This window comes from Aythya fuligula, chromosome 2, assembly GCF_009819795.1.
Source record: "Aythya fuligula isolate bAytFul2 chromosome 2, bAytFul2.pri, whole genome shotgun sequence".
NCBI lineage: Eukaryota > Metazoa > Chordata > Aves > Anseriformes > Anatidae > Aythya > Aythya fuligula.
Genome location: NC_045560.1, coordinates 155,636,122 through 155,654,198, shown reverse-complemented (window position 1 = coordinate 155,654,198; position 18,077 = coordinate 155,636,122). Strand labels below are relative to the sequence as shown.

Below are 18,077 nucleotides of genomic sequence, written 5' to 3'. Positions count from 1 at the left end.
TAGTTGCACAGGGGACAGTGCTGGAGTCCCCTCACACAGGAGAGATTTAACTTTGAGGCTGCATGATGCCTCTGTTGAGCGTACCTGTGCTGCAGTGGGTTTGGGGTTTTTTGGACACCAGAAGAATTGTAACTAAATGCTGTCGTTTGCCATGTTGAGCATGACGTTTGGATATTGGGCATTTCGCTGCATTCTACTACTTTCTTTTTTAAGGTCTGGAAATTTCAGAAATTTGAACATAGGATTAAGAAAAACTAGAAATAATGTGATTCTTTGTAAACAGCACACATCTCCATTTTCTAAAAGCATCTCTTCAATTTTCTCTCAGGTCACCATATCACTGCTACAGTGATTTGGAGAAAGATACTTGTTCTAGTTACCCACTTTCTCACCTTCCCTGCATACTTCAATATACTGCAAATTATTGGTGTTTTAGTAAAGGCTTAGTAATTTCCCCATCATCCTTCCTGTTATGAATACTGAGTGTATCATCAAATGCAGATGGGAAATCTACTTGATTATTTACATCCAAGCTTTTCCACTCAGTGCCATTATCACACAAAGACTGGCAGAGGATTTGAAAATAGTTTATATGAGGATACCCTCGTTTCTAGCTTCTGAGCATTACTATTGTATAAACTCAACCAAATGGGAAATTAAGATTATATGTTACATGCATTAATGATTGTTGTCTTGTTTGGAAGTCCACGTTGGCTTAAGTAGTTTTATTTATGTGTACATAGTATGTTTAGAAATACATTATTATATCTATATATTTATACATATCTATTATATATCTATATATCTACTATATTTTATGTTTATATTTTTATATTTATATGTAAAAATAAATCTATATTTATTTCCTGTATTTATACATGTATTGTGTATACTTAGCACATCTTGGAAGTGAGAGAAGCATTTCTCACTAGAGAGCTGAAATACTGTCATACCTTCTGCCAGGTGATTGATCAGAGTTATTTGTTATGAATAAAAGAGGAGTTATATTCTGTTTACGATGCTCTCACACAAGACTTTGCCAGAAGGTCTGTGTTTCTGATTAGGAGCTGTGTTGATATGCTGCTGGTAATATAAGTATAGAATGGTCTTTTGAGTCACCATGCTTAGTTTCCCTGAGAGGTTGTGGTGATTACTGTTTCAGGCTTGTATATATTGCACATTGAGAGAGGTTATTTGGAAAGTGAAATAAATTTTTAATTCCTTTTTCTTCTTCTTTACACAGAAGGTGAAAGAGCTTTACCGTCAATACCAAAGTAAGTTTTACGCTTTCTTTTTTTTATGTAGTGAAAAATAGTTTTGCTTAAGTGACACCTTGGGACTTTTTATACGTGCTTAATTTTTATTGTTGCTTTTGGATTCTAGGACAAATAGCAGGCAATCACTTGGGACTGCGGGGCATAGATGACTGACAGCAGCATTAAACTATAAAGATACCAGAAATAAAATCCGTGGGGAAGGAGTTCATAATGCATCAATAATGTTTGACAATAACAGAAGTAGGATGTTTTGGAAAAGACTTGACTGGGCTTCAGGCCATTTATTTCCAGTCCATAAGTAAATTTAATTATAGGAGTAAATTTGATTACAGGAGTGATGCTAAACAGTCCTCATATTGTCACTTCAGTCTCTCAGTCTCTCTGTGAGTCAGCCTACAGTGTTGTTCTTTCCTATTTGTCCTCTTTTCTGCTTATGCAAATATAGAAAATATTTCTTTTTTTCCCTATCATAAATCTTTCATGTCTCCTTTTTTAAATTAAATTTCTATAATGGGACCAATCTGAGTTGAAATCTCTAGGTATGACTGTAATAAAGAATATCACTTATATGGCAGAGAATTTCTCATCTGTTTTTTAAAAAATATAGTAATGCAGAAAAAATCTGCTCCGATAATAATTGTAGATGTGTAGAAAATCCTAATCTGTGTCATGCAAATAGATCTGAATTCTTCGTTTCTGCATAGTTTTATTGTGATATTCAACCCAAGGTACGATGAGACATGCTATCAGCATCTAATAATTCGTATTTAATGTGTGCTAATACATCTCTCTGCATCTTTCTCCGTTCAGAGCCTTCAGGTAAATAAGAAAAGATTTCTAATTTGACTGTTTGAACTATGAATACTCCTTACCTTGTTGGAGTTTATAGTCCCTAATGCAGTGACAGCAAGCCTGTTAATTCTTTCTGCTGATTTTTTGCCCACCTAATATTAATGCCTAGATCTCTGTCCTGTCTGGCAAGTTGTGATGCTTGTCTACCCTTTCCAAGTGCATTGTGGCTTCCTAAAATACACTCTGTTAACCGGCTTCTTTGGAGTCTGACTGCTTCATCAATAGTCACATTTCGACCCAATTTAAAGCTGAATCTCATCAGATTGTTTTCCTTGAAGCCCTATCAGGTAGCATCACTAATATTGAGTAGCAGGAGATGATGGTTGAAAGACCACATGAAATGTAGCTTTTTATATTGTCTTATCTCTTCCTTTTTTTCTTACTGGAGGAAGTCCAAAACTATTATTATTATTACTACTATTTTACCCTCTGGATGGAGTATGGAACATGATTTATTCCTGAAATCAGCAAGAAACAGGCCACGTAGATATTAGTGGTAGCTCTTCCTTTGCATGTCCTGCTGAAGTCCATGCTAGCCTGGCTTTGTCACAGTGCAGAAAGAGAGGAGTTAAAATGCAGGGAGGAAAAGGAAATGAAAGTCGAGGCTGGAGGCAGTAAGATTGGTAAACGCAGTGTGCACTCATACAGGAAAAGAGAATTTGTTCTTAAACAGATAAAACTGAGGAACACAGCATAACCTTCTAATTGCATACATTTCATCTTACTCCTGGTTTTGTTTTTCCATTGTAGGGATTTCTGGGATAAAATAAGGTTTGAAGGAGAAGCTTATTCCCATTTTAGGGACAGTTTACCAGAACTGGATTAGTACACCCATGTCTGTATAAACAAGAGCACCACATACACTCTTAGTCTGACAGTAGAGGAAGGGTCTTATGTCAAATGTATAAAAGTACTAGCCAACACCATCGTGCATCTAGAAGGACTTGCTTTGGGCAGCTGAAATTTCGGATTTTTCACAACACAAAGTGCAGTACTCTTTTGCTCTCTTGCCATTAAAATTATATACGTACATAAAAAAATGCTGGAACAATTCATTGAAATTTGTTAGAGATGAACTTGTGTAGCTAAATAAATTATTTTTCTATGTCAAGTAAATGAAGAAAACGATTTAAAATTCTTTTACAGGATAAGTCATCTTACAGGAAAAAGAACAAATTCATATTTTCTATTTCTAGCATGATAATGAAAGCAGATACACCATCAAATTGCCTGCACTGACAGTGTTTAGACATGCACTGCTTGATTTTAAAAGTTTTTAAAACTCAGGTTTATCTTTTTCTTGAAATTCACTCTGTGGTCAAGAAGTTGTTTGCTAATTAAAATGGTAATGCCTTCTCTCCACTCCTCCCTTAGCTGGGTTGAAATGGTAGATTCCTTTCTGACTTTGCTCCCCCTCAAAAGCTGTCGCTGTGGCAAATGGATTGGCCCTGCTAATTACAGAAGGTGCCCTGTTAGGATGAATTCACAGCGTATGGGACCGTGAAGAATGTACAGCATTCAGCGATTCAAACCTCTCTTTTACAGGCTGGCCAACAATGAGAAGCAAGGAGTAAGGTCACACACGGTCTCTGTATCAGGTAAGGCTTGTAAAAAAAAAATAAATAAGCGAGTTTATTTTTAAAGCTAGCAGATGTTCAGGCAGATTTGCATTTGCAGTTAGCTCGTTTTGTGCTTCGTGGCTGTTGACTTTCCCCAAGACCATAGCTGTGCTGCTTTTGTAGTGGAATTTGTAAAGGGAAACTTTTTCCAGCTATCCTTCCGTGTCGTGTTGCTTGTGAGAGCAGCCCCGGCCGTGCAGTACAGCAGGGCCAGGCTACTTCAAAGCAAGGCTGTCAATATTCCCGCTTGGCTTTGTAATCAAGTCGGCTATCTCTTAAATTACCTGAGGATGTGTTAATTATGAGGGAGTAGCTTTGGAAAGTGAAAATAAGCAATTAAATATTCATCATCGCCTTGCTGAACGAAGAAACTGAATAGCTGTTTTCTTGTAGCTGCTGTTCAGATCAAAGCACTTAAATTTTTCCTATTGAAAATCACAAGTTAATTGAAGGGTTGAGCAAGTGAGGTAGTATGTGCTGTCTCTGCAGCTTATAGGCGTCTAAGATTTCCCTTAGTTACTGTATTTTTTGTGTTGTTTTAAGTTTATATACTTGAGAAAGAACAGTTTTCTTTTACAGAATCTCAGAAGAAGCCCTTTTGAGGGATCGAGTCAGTGTCTCAGTAGGAAATGCATTTCTGAATACTTACACATGACATTTATAATGGAGGTTTGCAGTGTGGAAGTGTACTAATATTGTGATGTGTCCCTGTAGAGTTAGAGTGCTTGGCCACAGACTTCAGGAACAATTACTGTGACCCAGTGGAGTGTCCATCCTTGACTTACAGGGAGGCTGCAGCCCCACTTTTGGGGGTTTTGCAACCATTTAGGGGTACATTCTCAAAAAACTTGCAAAAAGGAGAAAAGATGCATAATGTTTGATTTCCTGCTTTTCAGATTCCTTTCCCCATCCTTACCCTTTTCTAAAGATTCACCCCTGGCATAAGAAGCCCATGTAGACAGACCTTGTGCAAGAAAATAGGTGAGAAGATCTGGAACTCAAATGTTTATCGAATTGCAGACGTGTAATAGAGCTTCATCAGTTAACGTTTGCTCTCAAATAGCAGCTCTTGCTCCTTCATCAGGCAAGGTTTTGGGGCATGGAGGTAGATAAGCACGAAGCATGATAGGCTTCTCTCTTGATTCATACCTGTGTGGGTTATTTTGGCTGCTAGAAAAAGTGGAAACGACTAGTGCAGTGTTTTTTCATCACCTCACTCCAACAAAAAAAAAGTTAATCTCCAGGGAAAAAACACACTGCCACCTCAAATTTCCACCCTTTCAATTTTTGGAAGACCACTGATGTACTTTTATTATTGAAAAAGTGTATGGTATTAAATACTTAATTCGTGATCCTATATTGCAGTCACTTCAACTTTGCAAATTTAGGTATTCTTTGCTTGATATCTTATATCTGAATTAGTGTCATGTCTCACACCACAGACTTGCTCAAAAAAGTCGTTTGATGTTAGTTGTGATACCCCGTACCTCTGGTGTGCAGGGCGTCACATGCAGAAGAATGATAGCCAAACAAGAGCATAGCGTCTAGCAAAATCCAGGAGAAACAAGTAGCTGGAGATAAGCCAGTTGTTCCAGTGGACATCAAAGAAGCTGTAAGGCACAAAGCTGCCTCGTAACAACATAAGCAAACCAGGCAAATTAATCCAGCAAATGTCCCTCTGCTTCTTTCCAGTTCCAAAATCAAAACCAATTATGTATTTTTCTTGTAGTAAGGTATCTTATTTAAAGTATCTCTCCCCAATGAAAATCCTAAAGTATCTTTCCACAAAGAAACCATTGTGCTTGGGTTTCGTACCGTGTTACTAGCTGTTGGAAACACTGACATAATACTGGAATGATTCAAACCGTTTCATTTATAATTCAGTCTCAAGGATTTGTTCTTCTTTTTAATAAGAGCACAGACAATCTTGAACTTTTTTTGTGTTTGATTTGGTTTTGCCCCCAACTTCTTTGAAGTCCATCAAGTGTGGATGTCCGGACATTGGGTTTAACCCATAGCCAGATCATTGAGGTAAAGTTGCACAATAATAAGGGGTTTTTTTCCTTAAGGGAGTTGTCTTCTGTAAAAATCTCCGAGTTACCCTAAGGAATCAATTCGTTATAAATGAGGTAATGCTTCGTGTAGATGCAAAGAAGTGCCACTGGTGTTGTCAGATGTAACTGATACATCATATGGAACAGCAGAGGCAACAGATGTACGTAATGCTCGGTTAACCCGGCACTTACAGGTCAGCAGAGTCTGACAGCTGACAGCATCCAGCGCGAAGCCAGCTGTGGATGATGCTATCTCGGTTTGCAGAATAAGAGCTTTTCTCTGGTGACATTTACATGCCTTAGAGCGAAGGACTTCAAATGAGATGAGGCTTTATAACATTCGGACAGCTGTAATGTCCTTCGTGCCTTTGATAGTTTAAATCATCAATTAATTCTCCTCTTTGTGTGCAGTGAGACTCCTATTCTTTATTTAGACCCCTCCCAATGCTAACACTAAAGAGCAAAAATCATAAACAGGCATTCAGCAGGAAAATCAAGCAGTCAGACACATTGGTAGCATTAAACCCCATATTTCAAAAGGAAAGTTTCAAAGCGAGCCCCCCCTCCACAATTTGGAAGCAGCAGTAGCTGAAAGCCAGTGTGGAACATGATGTAGTGGTCGAAAAGTTCAGGCATTTGTCTGAAGTTTTACAGGTTTGAGGTTGAACTTGTTAATGAAAGACGTCTTGTCTTGCTTTTTGAAATGTGCTTTAAGCTACCTTGAAATATTTCTGGTCTAGTGAAATGAAAACTTGTTCTTTCCAAGTGTTTCAGTATTCCAAGGCATACAAAGATTGAAGGTTTCTAAATACAAATTTTATTTTTTTTTTTTGCTCTGACTTTGAATAAAGACCTTTTCAAACTAATGGAGGGTGAAGTTGGTTCCAGGAATCTAAAGCAGGAGATTGCTGGACCTGGGAGCCAAGAAATGTTCTCTTATGGCTGTGTGTCACTGAACCAGCTTTCACCACACACCTCTTACTGCATGCGTTTTTTTTTTTTCTGTTTGTTCTTCTATTCTTTGTCTGTCTTGCCTTTAAATTAAATGTTTCTTGCAGCAGGCATTATCTTTTATTATGTGCAAGCAAGATGCCTACCAGATTTCCCCCAGTTTTTAAGCATAGTAATAATTTTATTTGTCAAATTTTACATTTCTGTGTGCGTGTCTGCATGTATTTATATATAAATATAAAAAGCCCAATTAAATCTGAGTGGAATTTCAGATTTTTTGATGTTTTGGATTAAATTACTGTGACTCACCAGAAGCGAGTGGTGTTCTAGCTGATGGATAGTCCCAACTTTTATCTCCCTCTCAGTTTATTTCTTCCTTTCACATTAAAAAGGAATTCTTTGTACTTGGCCGAGAGCGTGCACTCAGGAAACAGTAAGGCTAAGCTATTTGCTGTGTGCAAATAGTACATCTAATTTGTAAGAAGCAACATAGGACTTTACTATGATTTTATTGACTGGGTTTCCTGCTGTTTTGCTTGGAGTCACCTTATTAAATGCTTTACTCTAGTCCACAGAAACTTTCTTTGGCCAGCAGTTTGTTTTGAAATAGCAACCATTAGCCTCAGCAAGGTGATGCACGTATTTCCTGATAGACATATTTCCAAAAATAATAAGTTACCCAGTCAGTTATATATTATAAGAAGTTCTTCATAAAATGGAATCAATAAAGCCTTAGTTAGCTTGCTCCACTCTTACATAAATCCTTCATGACAAAGTTCTTTGGTTTCTCCTACCCCATCCTTGCTCACGTAAATATGAATAGGAAGAAAAAATATCAAATGATTGTATGCCATAGCTAATCGTTGTGCTTCCTTTGCACTAGAAAATTCTCTGGCCATAAATTCTTCGAGTTGTAGCTCCAATGTTGCATTATGTGCTGAGCTACAGAACAGGGCAGAATACATACAGACTGTGGGTGGACTTACAGAAACACAGAATATCCTGAGCTAGAAGGGACCCATGAGGATTATCAAGTCCAATTCCTGGCACCACACAGGTCTACCCAAAAATTCTGACCATACGACTGAGAGCACAGTCCAAACGCTTCTTAAACTCTGACGGGCCTGGTGCCATGACTACATCCCTGGGGAGCCTGTTCCAGTGTGCGACAACCCTTTTGGTGAAGAACCTTTCCTGATATCCAGCCTGAACCTCCCCTGTAGCAGCTTGACACCATTCCCAAGGGTCCTATCGCTTGCCCCTAAAGAGAAGAGATCAGTGCCTGCCCCTCCGCTCCCCCTCATGAGGAAGCTGTACACCGTCATGAGGTCCCCCCTCAGCCTCCTCTTTTCCAGGCTGAACAGGCCAAGGGACCTCAGCCACTCCTCATAGATCTTCCCCTCCAGACCCTTCACCATCTTTGTAGCCCTTCTCTGGACACCTTCCAACACTTTCATATCCTTTTTTGTACTGTGGTGCCCAGAACTGCACACAGTACTCAAGGTGAGGCCACACCAGCGCAGAGCAGAGCAGGACGATCCCTTCCCTCAACCAACCATCGATGCTGTGCTTGATGCACCCCAGGATAAGGTTGGCCCTCCTGGCTGCCAGGGCACACTGCTGACTTGATCATCTTGAAGGCCTACTCCAGAAGCCAAAACTGGCATTGGGATGTTCTGGTGCTGCTGAATAAAACGAAGTGTCTGTGGGGAGGGAGCAGTGACTGGAGAGGTGATAGCAGGCACCGGCACAAGGCACAGGCCTGAAGGTTTGCTTTGAAGGAGATATACTAAAAGTTCACTTAAATTATGCCTGCATTAGTAAATAAATAAGTAAATAAACAGGATATGGTACAGTTTATCTATGAGAAAGACTTCCAGTTGGCTATCTAGAACAAAATGAAACATAGCAGGAGCCAACTGTCAAAATTAAACATACAGCAGAGAAGAAAATGCTAAGTGTATTTACCTGATTACATTATTAAGACAATTAAAAATGTTCTTAATGAAGACAGTGTTGGCATACAAAAGGCCCAGGATAGCTGTGAACGATGAGGGCTGTTCACAAGCAAAACTGTGAGCAAGGATGGAAAGACAAATAAGATTTTATTAAATCACTTCTGTTTGCAAAGCACAGTGCCTGCCCTGTGTGGTGATTCCTGTGCTAAAAATGAAGGTGTGCCCTGTGCTCAGCTCTGAAGGAGTTTCTTGTGTAGGGCTTACATTGCCTAGTCCAATTTGAATAAATTGATAAGGGGGAAAAGGTGTTCTTTGCCCAAGGTCGTAAAGGTTTTTGTTTTGTTTTGTTTGCATGCTGATTTTATCAAATCAGTCCAAAAAGATAATGCTGAAAAGTGCGTGGATTTTTTAAGATTCAAAAAAAAACAACAACTTTACTTCTCTTCATGCACAAAAAGACCAAAATGAACTGTGGTGACACTCTAAGCTGATTTCTTCCCTGTCAAAGCCTAGGAAGTTATCGCACTGATTTCATCAACCTGTAGCGTTGGTTAAATTTCTTCCCCTCCTGTGCTCCTCCTTTGCGATCCATTCTCTTGATTTGAGCAGACATTTTTGTATGGCAAGAAAAACATCCCATGCATTGTTACTTTTTTGTTTGTTTGTTTTATTCTTTATGTCTAAGCATACTTGCTTTGACAAATACATTCATGTTTCTGCTCTGTGGTACTTGTTTTACTTCAAAAACCTTGAAAATGCATAGATTTCTTTCTTTCACAGGTTTTTCTCTGGGGTTTTCTCAAACTGGTTCAGGAATATGTGACTAAAATAGAAAGGGACGTTACAATATCCAGCCTTCCAGTGCTGGATATCCTAACGAGGAGCTCCAGGAGCAGCTGCCCTCTTGCCTGATGGCTCCCTTTGGAGAACAGGTTACCATGTACAAAGTGTTGTGGCCTTCTTGAGCACAGTAATTTTAGTGAATACTTAGAATTTGGGAGAGGAATTAAACAAAAAAGGAGTCAGGTGAGGTCTGTTTGCAGCAGCATTTCTAAGCTTTATGGGCATCAGTGTGGAATGGCAGAAATCTGTCTATAACATTCATTTCAACCAGGTACTCTCAAGGTTCCTAAAAAAGAGTTGCAACTTCTTTTTGAACTTAAAAATGAATCTTTACCAAAATAAACTTTTTCCGTAGCTAGACTGAAGATGCAGTAAGTTTAAGACAAAGCATTCTGGATTTAAGCTGGCAGAATAATTGCACAAGCTATAAGCAGTGGATCATAACCACAAATTTTCAAACGCAGGAGACAAGTTGATCTGAGCATCGCTACTCATCGGGGCATGATGAAGTCAACCCACCTTTGTTATTTCAAAGAGAGCTTCATAAGAAATGGGCTGGTCAGGTTTCCATCAGCTTCTGCCACCCACGTGCTGGTGTAGGAGTGACAACGTTGCAGCGCGTCAGGCTCGGAATTAGCTTTGTAGCCTGAGCAGATGGGTCGAGTTGAAGCATCTCTTCCCTTTGAGACAGCTCGCATTGCTTCCAGCGACTCTATACCTGTTCTTGTATTTCAGTGCAGTGTATCATGTTCCTTCATTCTTATTTCAGTACCTTTTCAGCAGCCTCTAAAAATAGCTGTAGTAGTTCTTCCTTCTATTTGTGGATGTCGAAAGCTTTGTTAGGAACGTTACCCTTAGGTTTGTGCGCATGAAATTCAGCGTGCAGCCTCCACATTGGACAGTGAACACACTTAATGCAGCTCTAAAACATCCTGCACATCATCCCTCAAGCTCCAGCCACAAAAAAAGAGTGTAAGACAGTGCTTTTTGCATAAATACAGCTGCTTTGGTGGTCTGTAGGTTTCCAGACTCTATTGAAAGTGTCAAGTTTTTAAATAAAATCAGCTATAGTTCTGCCCTTTACTGGGCCTTGCTCGAGTGGTAGCTGTGAGGGAGTCTTTGGTTGACTGGATTTTTACATCACCTCTCCTATTCCCTGAGATAGAGGAGAGAGGGAAAGGATGAAAGCAGAGAAGAGTGTACAGATGCCAGAAATAAGAGGAGCAGCTATCCTCAGGTTCTTAGCATCTTGTTTCCTCCTTTCTCACCTTGTGAAATCCGCTTTGTATGCTCTCAGAAATATCTCTCGTCATGATAAGCTCTTTGCTAATTCAGTGCAGTGTGATGATGAAGAAAGGGGGACTGTGCTGAATATCTCTTGGCAAGTGAGGTCTGCACTAGCAAGAAAACTCAGTGACTGATCCCATTTTATAATATGTGTCAGTGGGACAGAGTAGCATAGTGCTTTTCCTTGTTCTGTGTTACCGTGATATGTGAAATACCTGTTTTGTGTGAAGTTTTCCCTGTGTCTAGAAAGTCAGTACATGCATGTTTTGGTCTGGTGACTGCCACTTAAGTCAGAATTTAGCTACAGCACCTTCTAGGAAAACTTAGGGAGCTTGCAAAAGTGCATTACACGTTTGGGATGGACGGTGTCTGCATTGTGAATGAGGAGGCGTATGTAGCTGGCAATTTTTTATTTATTTTTTAATAGATTCTATTTTAAAAAGTGAAATGAAAATGGCTTATTGCTGTAGAAAGGAATTTGTAGAAAAATAACAAATGTGCCTTAGAGTCCCATGAACATTTGTATATCCATTTTGCGTATAGAGAACTGTAACGTAAACCTTTTATTTTTATGTTCATTCGTTGTAGATGTTCTCTCCGCTCTCTTTTCTTTTATTTCCAAATAATTTGTTTCTGTTTTTCTCTTTTCTTTTCTTGCCTCTTTGTAAAGGAGTCAATCACTGTCAGCATAAAGTAAAGAAAGCCAAGCGCTTTCTCCCTTTCGTCTTCTGTTCCCATGAGCCGCCGCCTAAGGGTACTGCACTGCTCTTTGTATAGGCTGCCTTATTAACCCAAAAGCTGAAATACTAACTCGGTTACTGTTGTTTTTTTTGTTTGTTTGTTTGTTTACTACTTTAGCCTCAGGCAAACAGAGTTCCAAGAATAATTTCATTAAATTTCTGCTACCCCTTCGTCTCCCATTGAATTGGATTTTCCTGCAGTCGCAAACTTGCCGGTCTCCGTTTTAGTAGGGGACTTTGTTTTAAACATCGTATGCTACGCTGACAAATTACTCATATTTTTATTTGTATAGCTCTGCGGGCCCCGTCTACCCTCGGTGGGTTTTGTCGATGTATTTTTCCTTCATTCTTGGAGCCCTGATGCAGCATGCTCATGAATGAAATAGAATAGCAACAGTAAGCATCGGCTCAGATCACTTTGAATTAAATACTGAGTACAGCGATGCTTGTGGCTGCACACTGGTTCAGCACTTGGGCTGGGCTGGTTTGGCTTCCGTAGGCATAAGAAGAACCAGAGTAACGAGGGCATTTCTTTTCCAATATTTTCCTTTTCTTCGTAGATAATGTCTAAAGTACATCAGCTTGTGCTGCGGGGATTGGCGTGGAGTAGTGTCATTACCAGAAATGCAGGCTGTGGGGCTCGTTTGCATAACTGCACTATGCTCTGTCTAATTAATACTTAAATTAGAGGGTGTTTCTGATGTCTTAGCGATAGCACAGGAGTGTCCTTCCTTGGAAAGTGTCAGCACCAACTCTAGTTACCAGCAGCCCTATGTGTATGTGCAAAGCCAAACTGAAATGGCTCATCTGGCCGTAGGAGATCTATTTTGTAGCAAAATTTCGAATTATAGCAGAATTTGTCATTTCTGAGCAATACCTTAGGAGTACTAGTTCCACTCCTGGATTTAATTTTTGTGTAATTTTGTGCTTGAAAGTCGTTAACTCTGTTTCGTCATACAAGCTTCTCAGGACATATCTTTATCCCTTGGGTTTTAGGTGAGAAGTCTTAAATTCCGCTACTTTTCTGGTTTCTCTTGAGTCAGGTATATAAGATAACTGCAGTCTGAATACTTTTGGATTACTCATGAATTTAATAGTGTATTTTCCCCTCCCCTTCTCTCTGTCCCTTCTCTCTCCCCCTCTGTTTTTCTCTCTCCTTGCATGCCACCTGGATCTGCAGATGAAATTAGTGGGGACGGTAATATGTTTTCTAGTCTGTGTGTTACTAATATGCAATATGCAACTCCTACATCCACATACCACTCAATGCGCATTTCAGTAATCAATTTTATACACCTTTTAGTATTAAAAAGCAGTTCTGCATTGGACATTAGCCGATAAACATTGTACCTTACAGGCTGTGCCACTAACCCTTTCTGCTAAACTGGAAACGAAAAAGGAAAACCCATTTCAGACACGCAGAGATGTGGTATTGCATGCGTTTGCAAAGGGAGCTCTGGCATGATGCAAAGAAAGTTTCTAGCTTTTCAAGAGCGTCCATTCAGTTTGATTTACATGGTTATATCACAGATCGGGTTTGGTCAATGGCTGTAATACAGCATGGGAAATGAATCCACAAAGTGATGCTTTAAAGGCATGGTAGCATCAAAGTGCTCGGTGGTCCGCTACTGCTCCTTGCATTAAAGAAGCTATACGTGAGGGATTGATTTAGATCGAATATATGAAATATTAATCAGGTTTCGGCTACTCAATCTACCAATTTTTAAGACATTTAATATTTTTCTTCAAAAGTTTGAAACCGTGGTTATAAAATATTATCCTCTTTAAACATTTAAAGCCTTTTTTTTTTTTTTCCTGGAAATACTCGCTTGCTATCCTCTGAAAAGAAGTTTGTTTTTTAGCAACAACAACAAAAAAAAAGATTTTAGCTGTTTTTCTAAAGGATTTTATCTGATGATGGAAAAAAATCAAACTGATAGACTGGTGTGTGTGTCTTTATTCTTATAAGTAGGAGGCACTGCTTTTTATGTTCTTTTAATTTGCAAAAGAAGGAAATGAGAAGAAAGAGAGAGAATGTCTTGTGGCCTTTCTCTTAGTAAACTGTCAAGGGGGTGTATTAATTCTCATCTGCTTTCTCTCTTTCAGATATAAGTCATGTTAAGATAGTACTAGTTATTACTTAGAAATAGTGATGTGTTTCTTAAAAACTCAGTGTTTTATTTCTGTCATAAATTCAGAAATTGTATTTCAGATACTAACCTTGCATTGATTTTCATTGGTGTTTACCTTTTAAAAAACAGGGGCTCTGAAAAGAGAATAAAAATCATGAGAAAAAGAATTTCAAAGAGGTTAAAATAAAGGATGAGCTATTATGGATGTAATACTGATTTTTTTTCTACTCTTTAATAAATACATTCAGTTTGGTGAGGTTCGACTTGGCTCACACCCCTTTATCACTGACACTATGTTTGTCCAGAAGTGGCCTGCTCATTTCTTTCACCTGGAATAATCCAAGCCTGCAGATCCTTACCCAGATGGGTTTTGCTGTAGACTCCGTGGATTTTGGACCATCTCTTGGCAAACATGGTCATGGTCTTACCAGGCTTGGTTCTCATCTCTTACCGAGTGACTGCAGTCATGGGGTAAAGCAGCAAGCGAGGGAGGTTGGTTACCCTTGGTGCAGAGCACTTGGAGCACATCACCTGGATTGAATTCGCCTCTAATTCCAAGAAACGATGCCAGACATGGATTGGAATCGTTTTTGAATTCTCATTATATATCCCCCTCCAGAGTGTTAAATGTATAATAAGAAATACTTAGTTAATTACATACATTTTATTTATTTGGATTGGCTACGAAGACCCTTTTCGTTTCAGGACAGTTTTGGGCAGTGGCTCAAAACCATGTAAAGTGCTCTGCAGTGTTCTCTTAATGCTTTTATTAAAAATAAACTTCATTAATTTAAAACAGGGAGGTGAACAAGCCAAGTCATTTATCATATTTTATAAGCACTGTCCCATAACCTAGTGTGACAGATGTTTTCTTTTTCTAAAGAAGTGTGGCACCACACTTTCTAGGCTTTTAAAATTCTTCTTGAAGATGTTTTTATATTTCTTTCAGCCCCTTTTTTATACATATATGAAGAATTCTTCGGTATTATCCTCAAATAACAGCTTGTAGTAGAGAACTAAAACCATCTTGAACAATATTGCAAGGAGGCAGAGTGATCCGTCCCCATCACAGTGGTGTAACACTGATGTTTTCTTTCAAGCAGATGCTTTTCAGATCAAGCAGGGGCTTTTCTGCAAAAACACTAGTTTATATTAGGAGGAAAAAACATACCAAGAGATCAGTGCCCCTGGGGTGTGCTGCCTGTTCAGACTTGTGCACTGCCTTCAGATTTCATTGAATTTTCATTAGGTGGCCCTGTTTTGCAGTGTCCTAAATAGAAATTGCCTAGCACAGATTCAAATGGCATAAAATTTCCTGATTCTGTTTTTACAAGACATGGTACAGGTGTTTGACAGAGAAATCGCTTTAATTTTATTTTAGTAGTACCAAGTTAGGATCATAAATCTCCACTTAATTCTCCATTTAATTACTGAAGTGTGTTGAACTTGAGAGGTTGCAGGGACCTCTAGTTTCCCAGTTTTTGAGTATTTAGTTGGTCTGAAAGCTTTTTTTCTTGTTTATCTACGTGTAAAATATTTAGGGGCCTTGCTCTGGTTTCGGAAGTGGCTTAATTTGGTTGAGCTGAGGGCTGCTGCCAAAAGGGATCATCCGACCTTTGCTTTGTCCCACTCACCATTCAGAAACCTTATCTTTAGAGATGATGCAAAGGACATGTAGGAACATACGTATGCTCCAGGGCAGAAGGGGAGAAAAGGGGAGCGAATCTCGCCTTTCAAAGGTAGCCCAGTACACGATCACCTGAAACCAACCATGAAAACCTCAGACTGGACTTGAAATTGCTTGATTTTGAGAATTTCTGTGCATTTAAAGTTGGTGAATTGAATGTGACTGGCAGTGAGTAACCATCTCACTGCTGTGGATTGGTTTTGTAACCCCTGGAAGAGTTTCTGACCATTAGGAAATGACCTCCACTCACTGCAAGAAGCTCTTTAGAGCAAGACAAGGACCTTCTGGTAGGGCTTGACACCATTTAGACCATTTTGGGAAGTGGTGACATAAAAGCCCTAAGTCCTAAACAGAGGAAAAAATACACTGGCATTTTTCTGAAAACTTTGAGAATTGGGCGTTTTCACAAGCAGTCCATGAGATGCCGGTTCTTGACAGCAAAAGTGATAGTGAAATTTCTGCTAAACAAAGGAAAGTGAGAGCGATACAAGGAAAATGGGTCTGAGGCAAGAGTGTGACCTAAAATACCTCTAAGCTCCAAGAGAAATTGCTCACGTTGCCCCACTGACAGCGGGTAGATGCTGCCCTGGAACATCTTTACTGGCTGTTCTGCTTGTTTGACACCAAATAGTAGCAAGCTACTATTCACACTTTTATTGAAGATGAAGCAATTTAATCCATTAATGATGTTTTATCTTTCCTGTGGTGGGATTTGCTGTTAGAAAGGTTTTCTTCTGAAGTCAACAGTTGAGATTGGTTTCAATGACAGAGCTTAGACTTTTCTGAATCCGAATGAATCTTCCTTTTATTCCTTGGTGAATGCATCTATGTGACGTGGTATAATTGGCAGGGGTCATTACCATACCATAAATTATGCATGAGCAAGTTTTATTCACGCTATTGTGAATGCGTCCCGGCGCTGTTGAAGTGGGGGGGGGGTTGTCGCATATCACCCTTGATAAATTGGAGGTACTGTTTTGGAGAATTGTTTTCATTTTTTCCCCGAAATTCTTCAATTCCTCCCTTTACAGAAACAGATGACTATGCAGAGATCATAGATGAAGAAGATACGTATACAATGCCATCAAGTAAGTATGGGACTTAATAGGAACTTTTTGTCTGGCAGTTTCTTTGGTTTAGCAAGGGGTGAATCTGAGATTTCATGCTTAGTATGTGTGCAAAGAAACTATTCTTGATGATGTTCTGAAAACTCAGTTTCAGTGTCTTTCAAGTTCAGGTTACGAAGCAAACAAAAACAAGTTCTTCAGTATTTTTTGCTGATGTCAGTGACTTCACAGAGAACTGCCTTTTATGTCTCAAAATACATTTTTTTTATGGTGATGCTGAACACAGTGCACAAAGAAAGATTGGATAAGATTTGTTTAATAAGGGCAGGGAATTTGGAAAGCTGCTGCCTACTGCTCTGTAACTGCTCCTCATCCTTGCTCTGTCTCAGACTTGCTGCTCTCTAATTCCTTGGTGAAAAAAAAGTTGTACCACATGCAATTTTGTTAAAGATGAAAGACTTGGGGAACAAGAACAAAAATGCAAAGTTTTTCTGAGTCTTCATCTTTGAAAGCAAAAAAAGGTCATGCATTAGTCACTGCAAAGATTTTCTTATGGCATATTTGAATTAAGGTATAATACTAAATATGGTTAGCTAATTTAATGATTGGCAATCAGATGGTGCTCAGACCTGCAAAAACGTCAGGTTTGGCTAGCGTAAAAGGGGAGGGTGGTGCTGAGCTGGTACCACGTTCTGCTGAAGAATGATGAACATATGGAAGGATTTCTACAGGTTTCCATGTGGCAGGAATGCTGCATGATCACTCCAGTGTTCGCAATATAGCATACTGCTGTGGAAAATATTTGAAAAGCAAGAATATATGTTTTCCAGAAATAAACAATGTGTTTCGAATGTCTTGCAGTAAGTCACTACATGAATCTACCAAAATAATTGCAGGAGCAAAAAAAAAAGTACTGTGATAAGCTATATCCTTTATTTTTTGTGAACATATTAACTCTGTATGATTTTTTTAAAAAATCTTTTTATTTAAACTCTCATGGAAGTAATTACTTGTGGTCCCAGCCCTGGATGATGCTAAACACTTAAGTATGCCTTCAATTCGAAGCCCATAAGATGGGCTGTTGGAGAGAAATTCATGAAGTGAAGCGCTTTGCTTGGATTGAAGTGGGTTCAAGTGTTCAGCTCTCGCAGGACTGAGGCAGTAGGATCACAAGAACAGACCCGTGACTTCTGCTAATGTAAACTTAAAATTGCATCAGTATATTTCTTCTTTTTTTTTTATTGTTAACAAATGTTTGTCCTTGCTTTGATTTCAAGAAGCTATATCTAAGTAAGCATTTGATTTTTCTCTTAATTGCACTGCAGAAAGCTATGGAATAGATGAAGGTAACAGGAGACCCTTTCCCCATCCCTGTATGCTTGCAGTTTGGAATGATGTGGAATTTTTAAGTTTCCTATTCACTTTCATTTAATAAACATTTATTTCTAGTTAAACCAGCTAGCTTTGGGATTTTAAAGAGGAAAATGCAGTACTTAAAACAAGAAATGAAAAAGGCATTTAACATTGTATTACCCAGCTCTAGGTGACGTCATTTCTGTAGTGTTAATGAAGACAAAATAATCAGTCATGAAGTCCTAAGCTGGTAGATT

The 18,077-nt window shown here is 39.0% G+C and overlaps 1 protein-coding gene across 12 annotated transcripts in view; it reads left to right on the top strand.

Moving 5' to 3' along the window:
* The window catches only part of PTK2 (protein tyrosine kinase 2), a 191,642-nt gene that overhangs the window by 133,615 nt on the left and 39,950 nt on the right, over window positions 1–18,077 (top strand). For 4 of the 12 annotated variants that reach the window (XM_032180855.1, XM_032180854.1, XM_032180856.1 and 1 more), the window contains 5 exons: window positions 1,244–1,274; window positions 3,675–3,727; window positions 12,762–12,779; window positions 16,432–16,488; window positions 17,793–17,813. In XM_032180855.1, the coding sequence (XP_032036746.1) occupies window positions 1,244–1,274; window positions 3,675–3,727; window positions 12,762–12,779; window positions 16,432–16,488; window positions 17,793–17,813 (180 nt within the window). Of the gene's footprint in view, window positions 1–1,243; window positions 1,275–3,674; window positions 3,728–11,511; window positions 11,596–12,761; window positions 12,780–16,431; window positions 16,489–17,792; window positions 17,814–18,077 lie in introns of all 12 variants that reach the window. The other 8 variants (XM_032180862.1, XM_032180861.1, XM_032180851.1 and 5 more) reach the window with 5 other exon arrangements.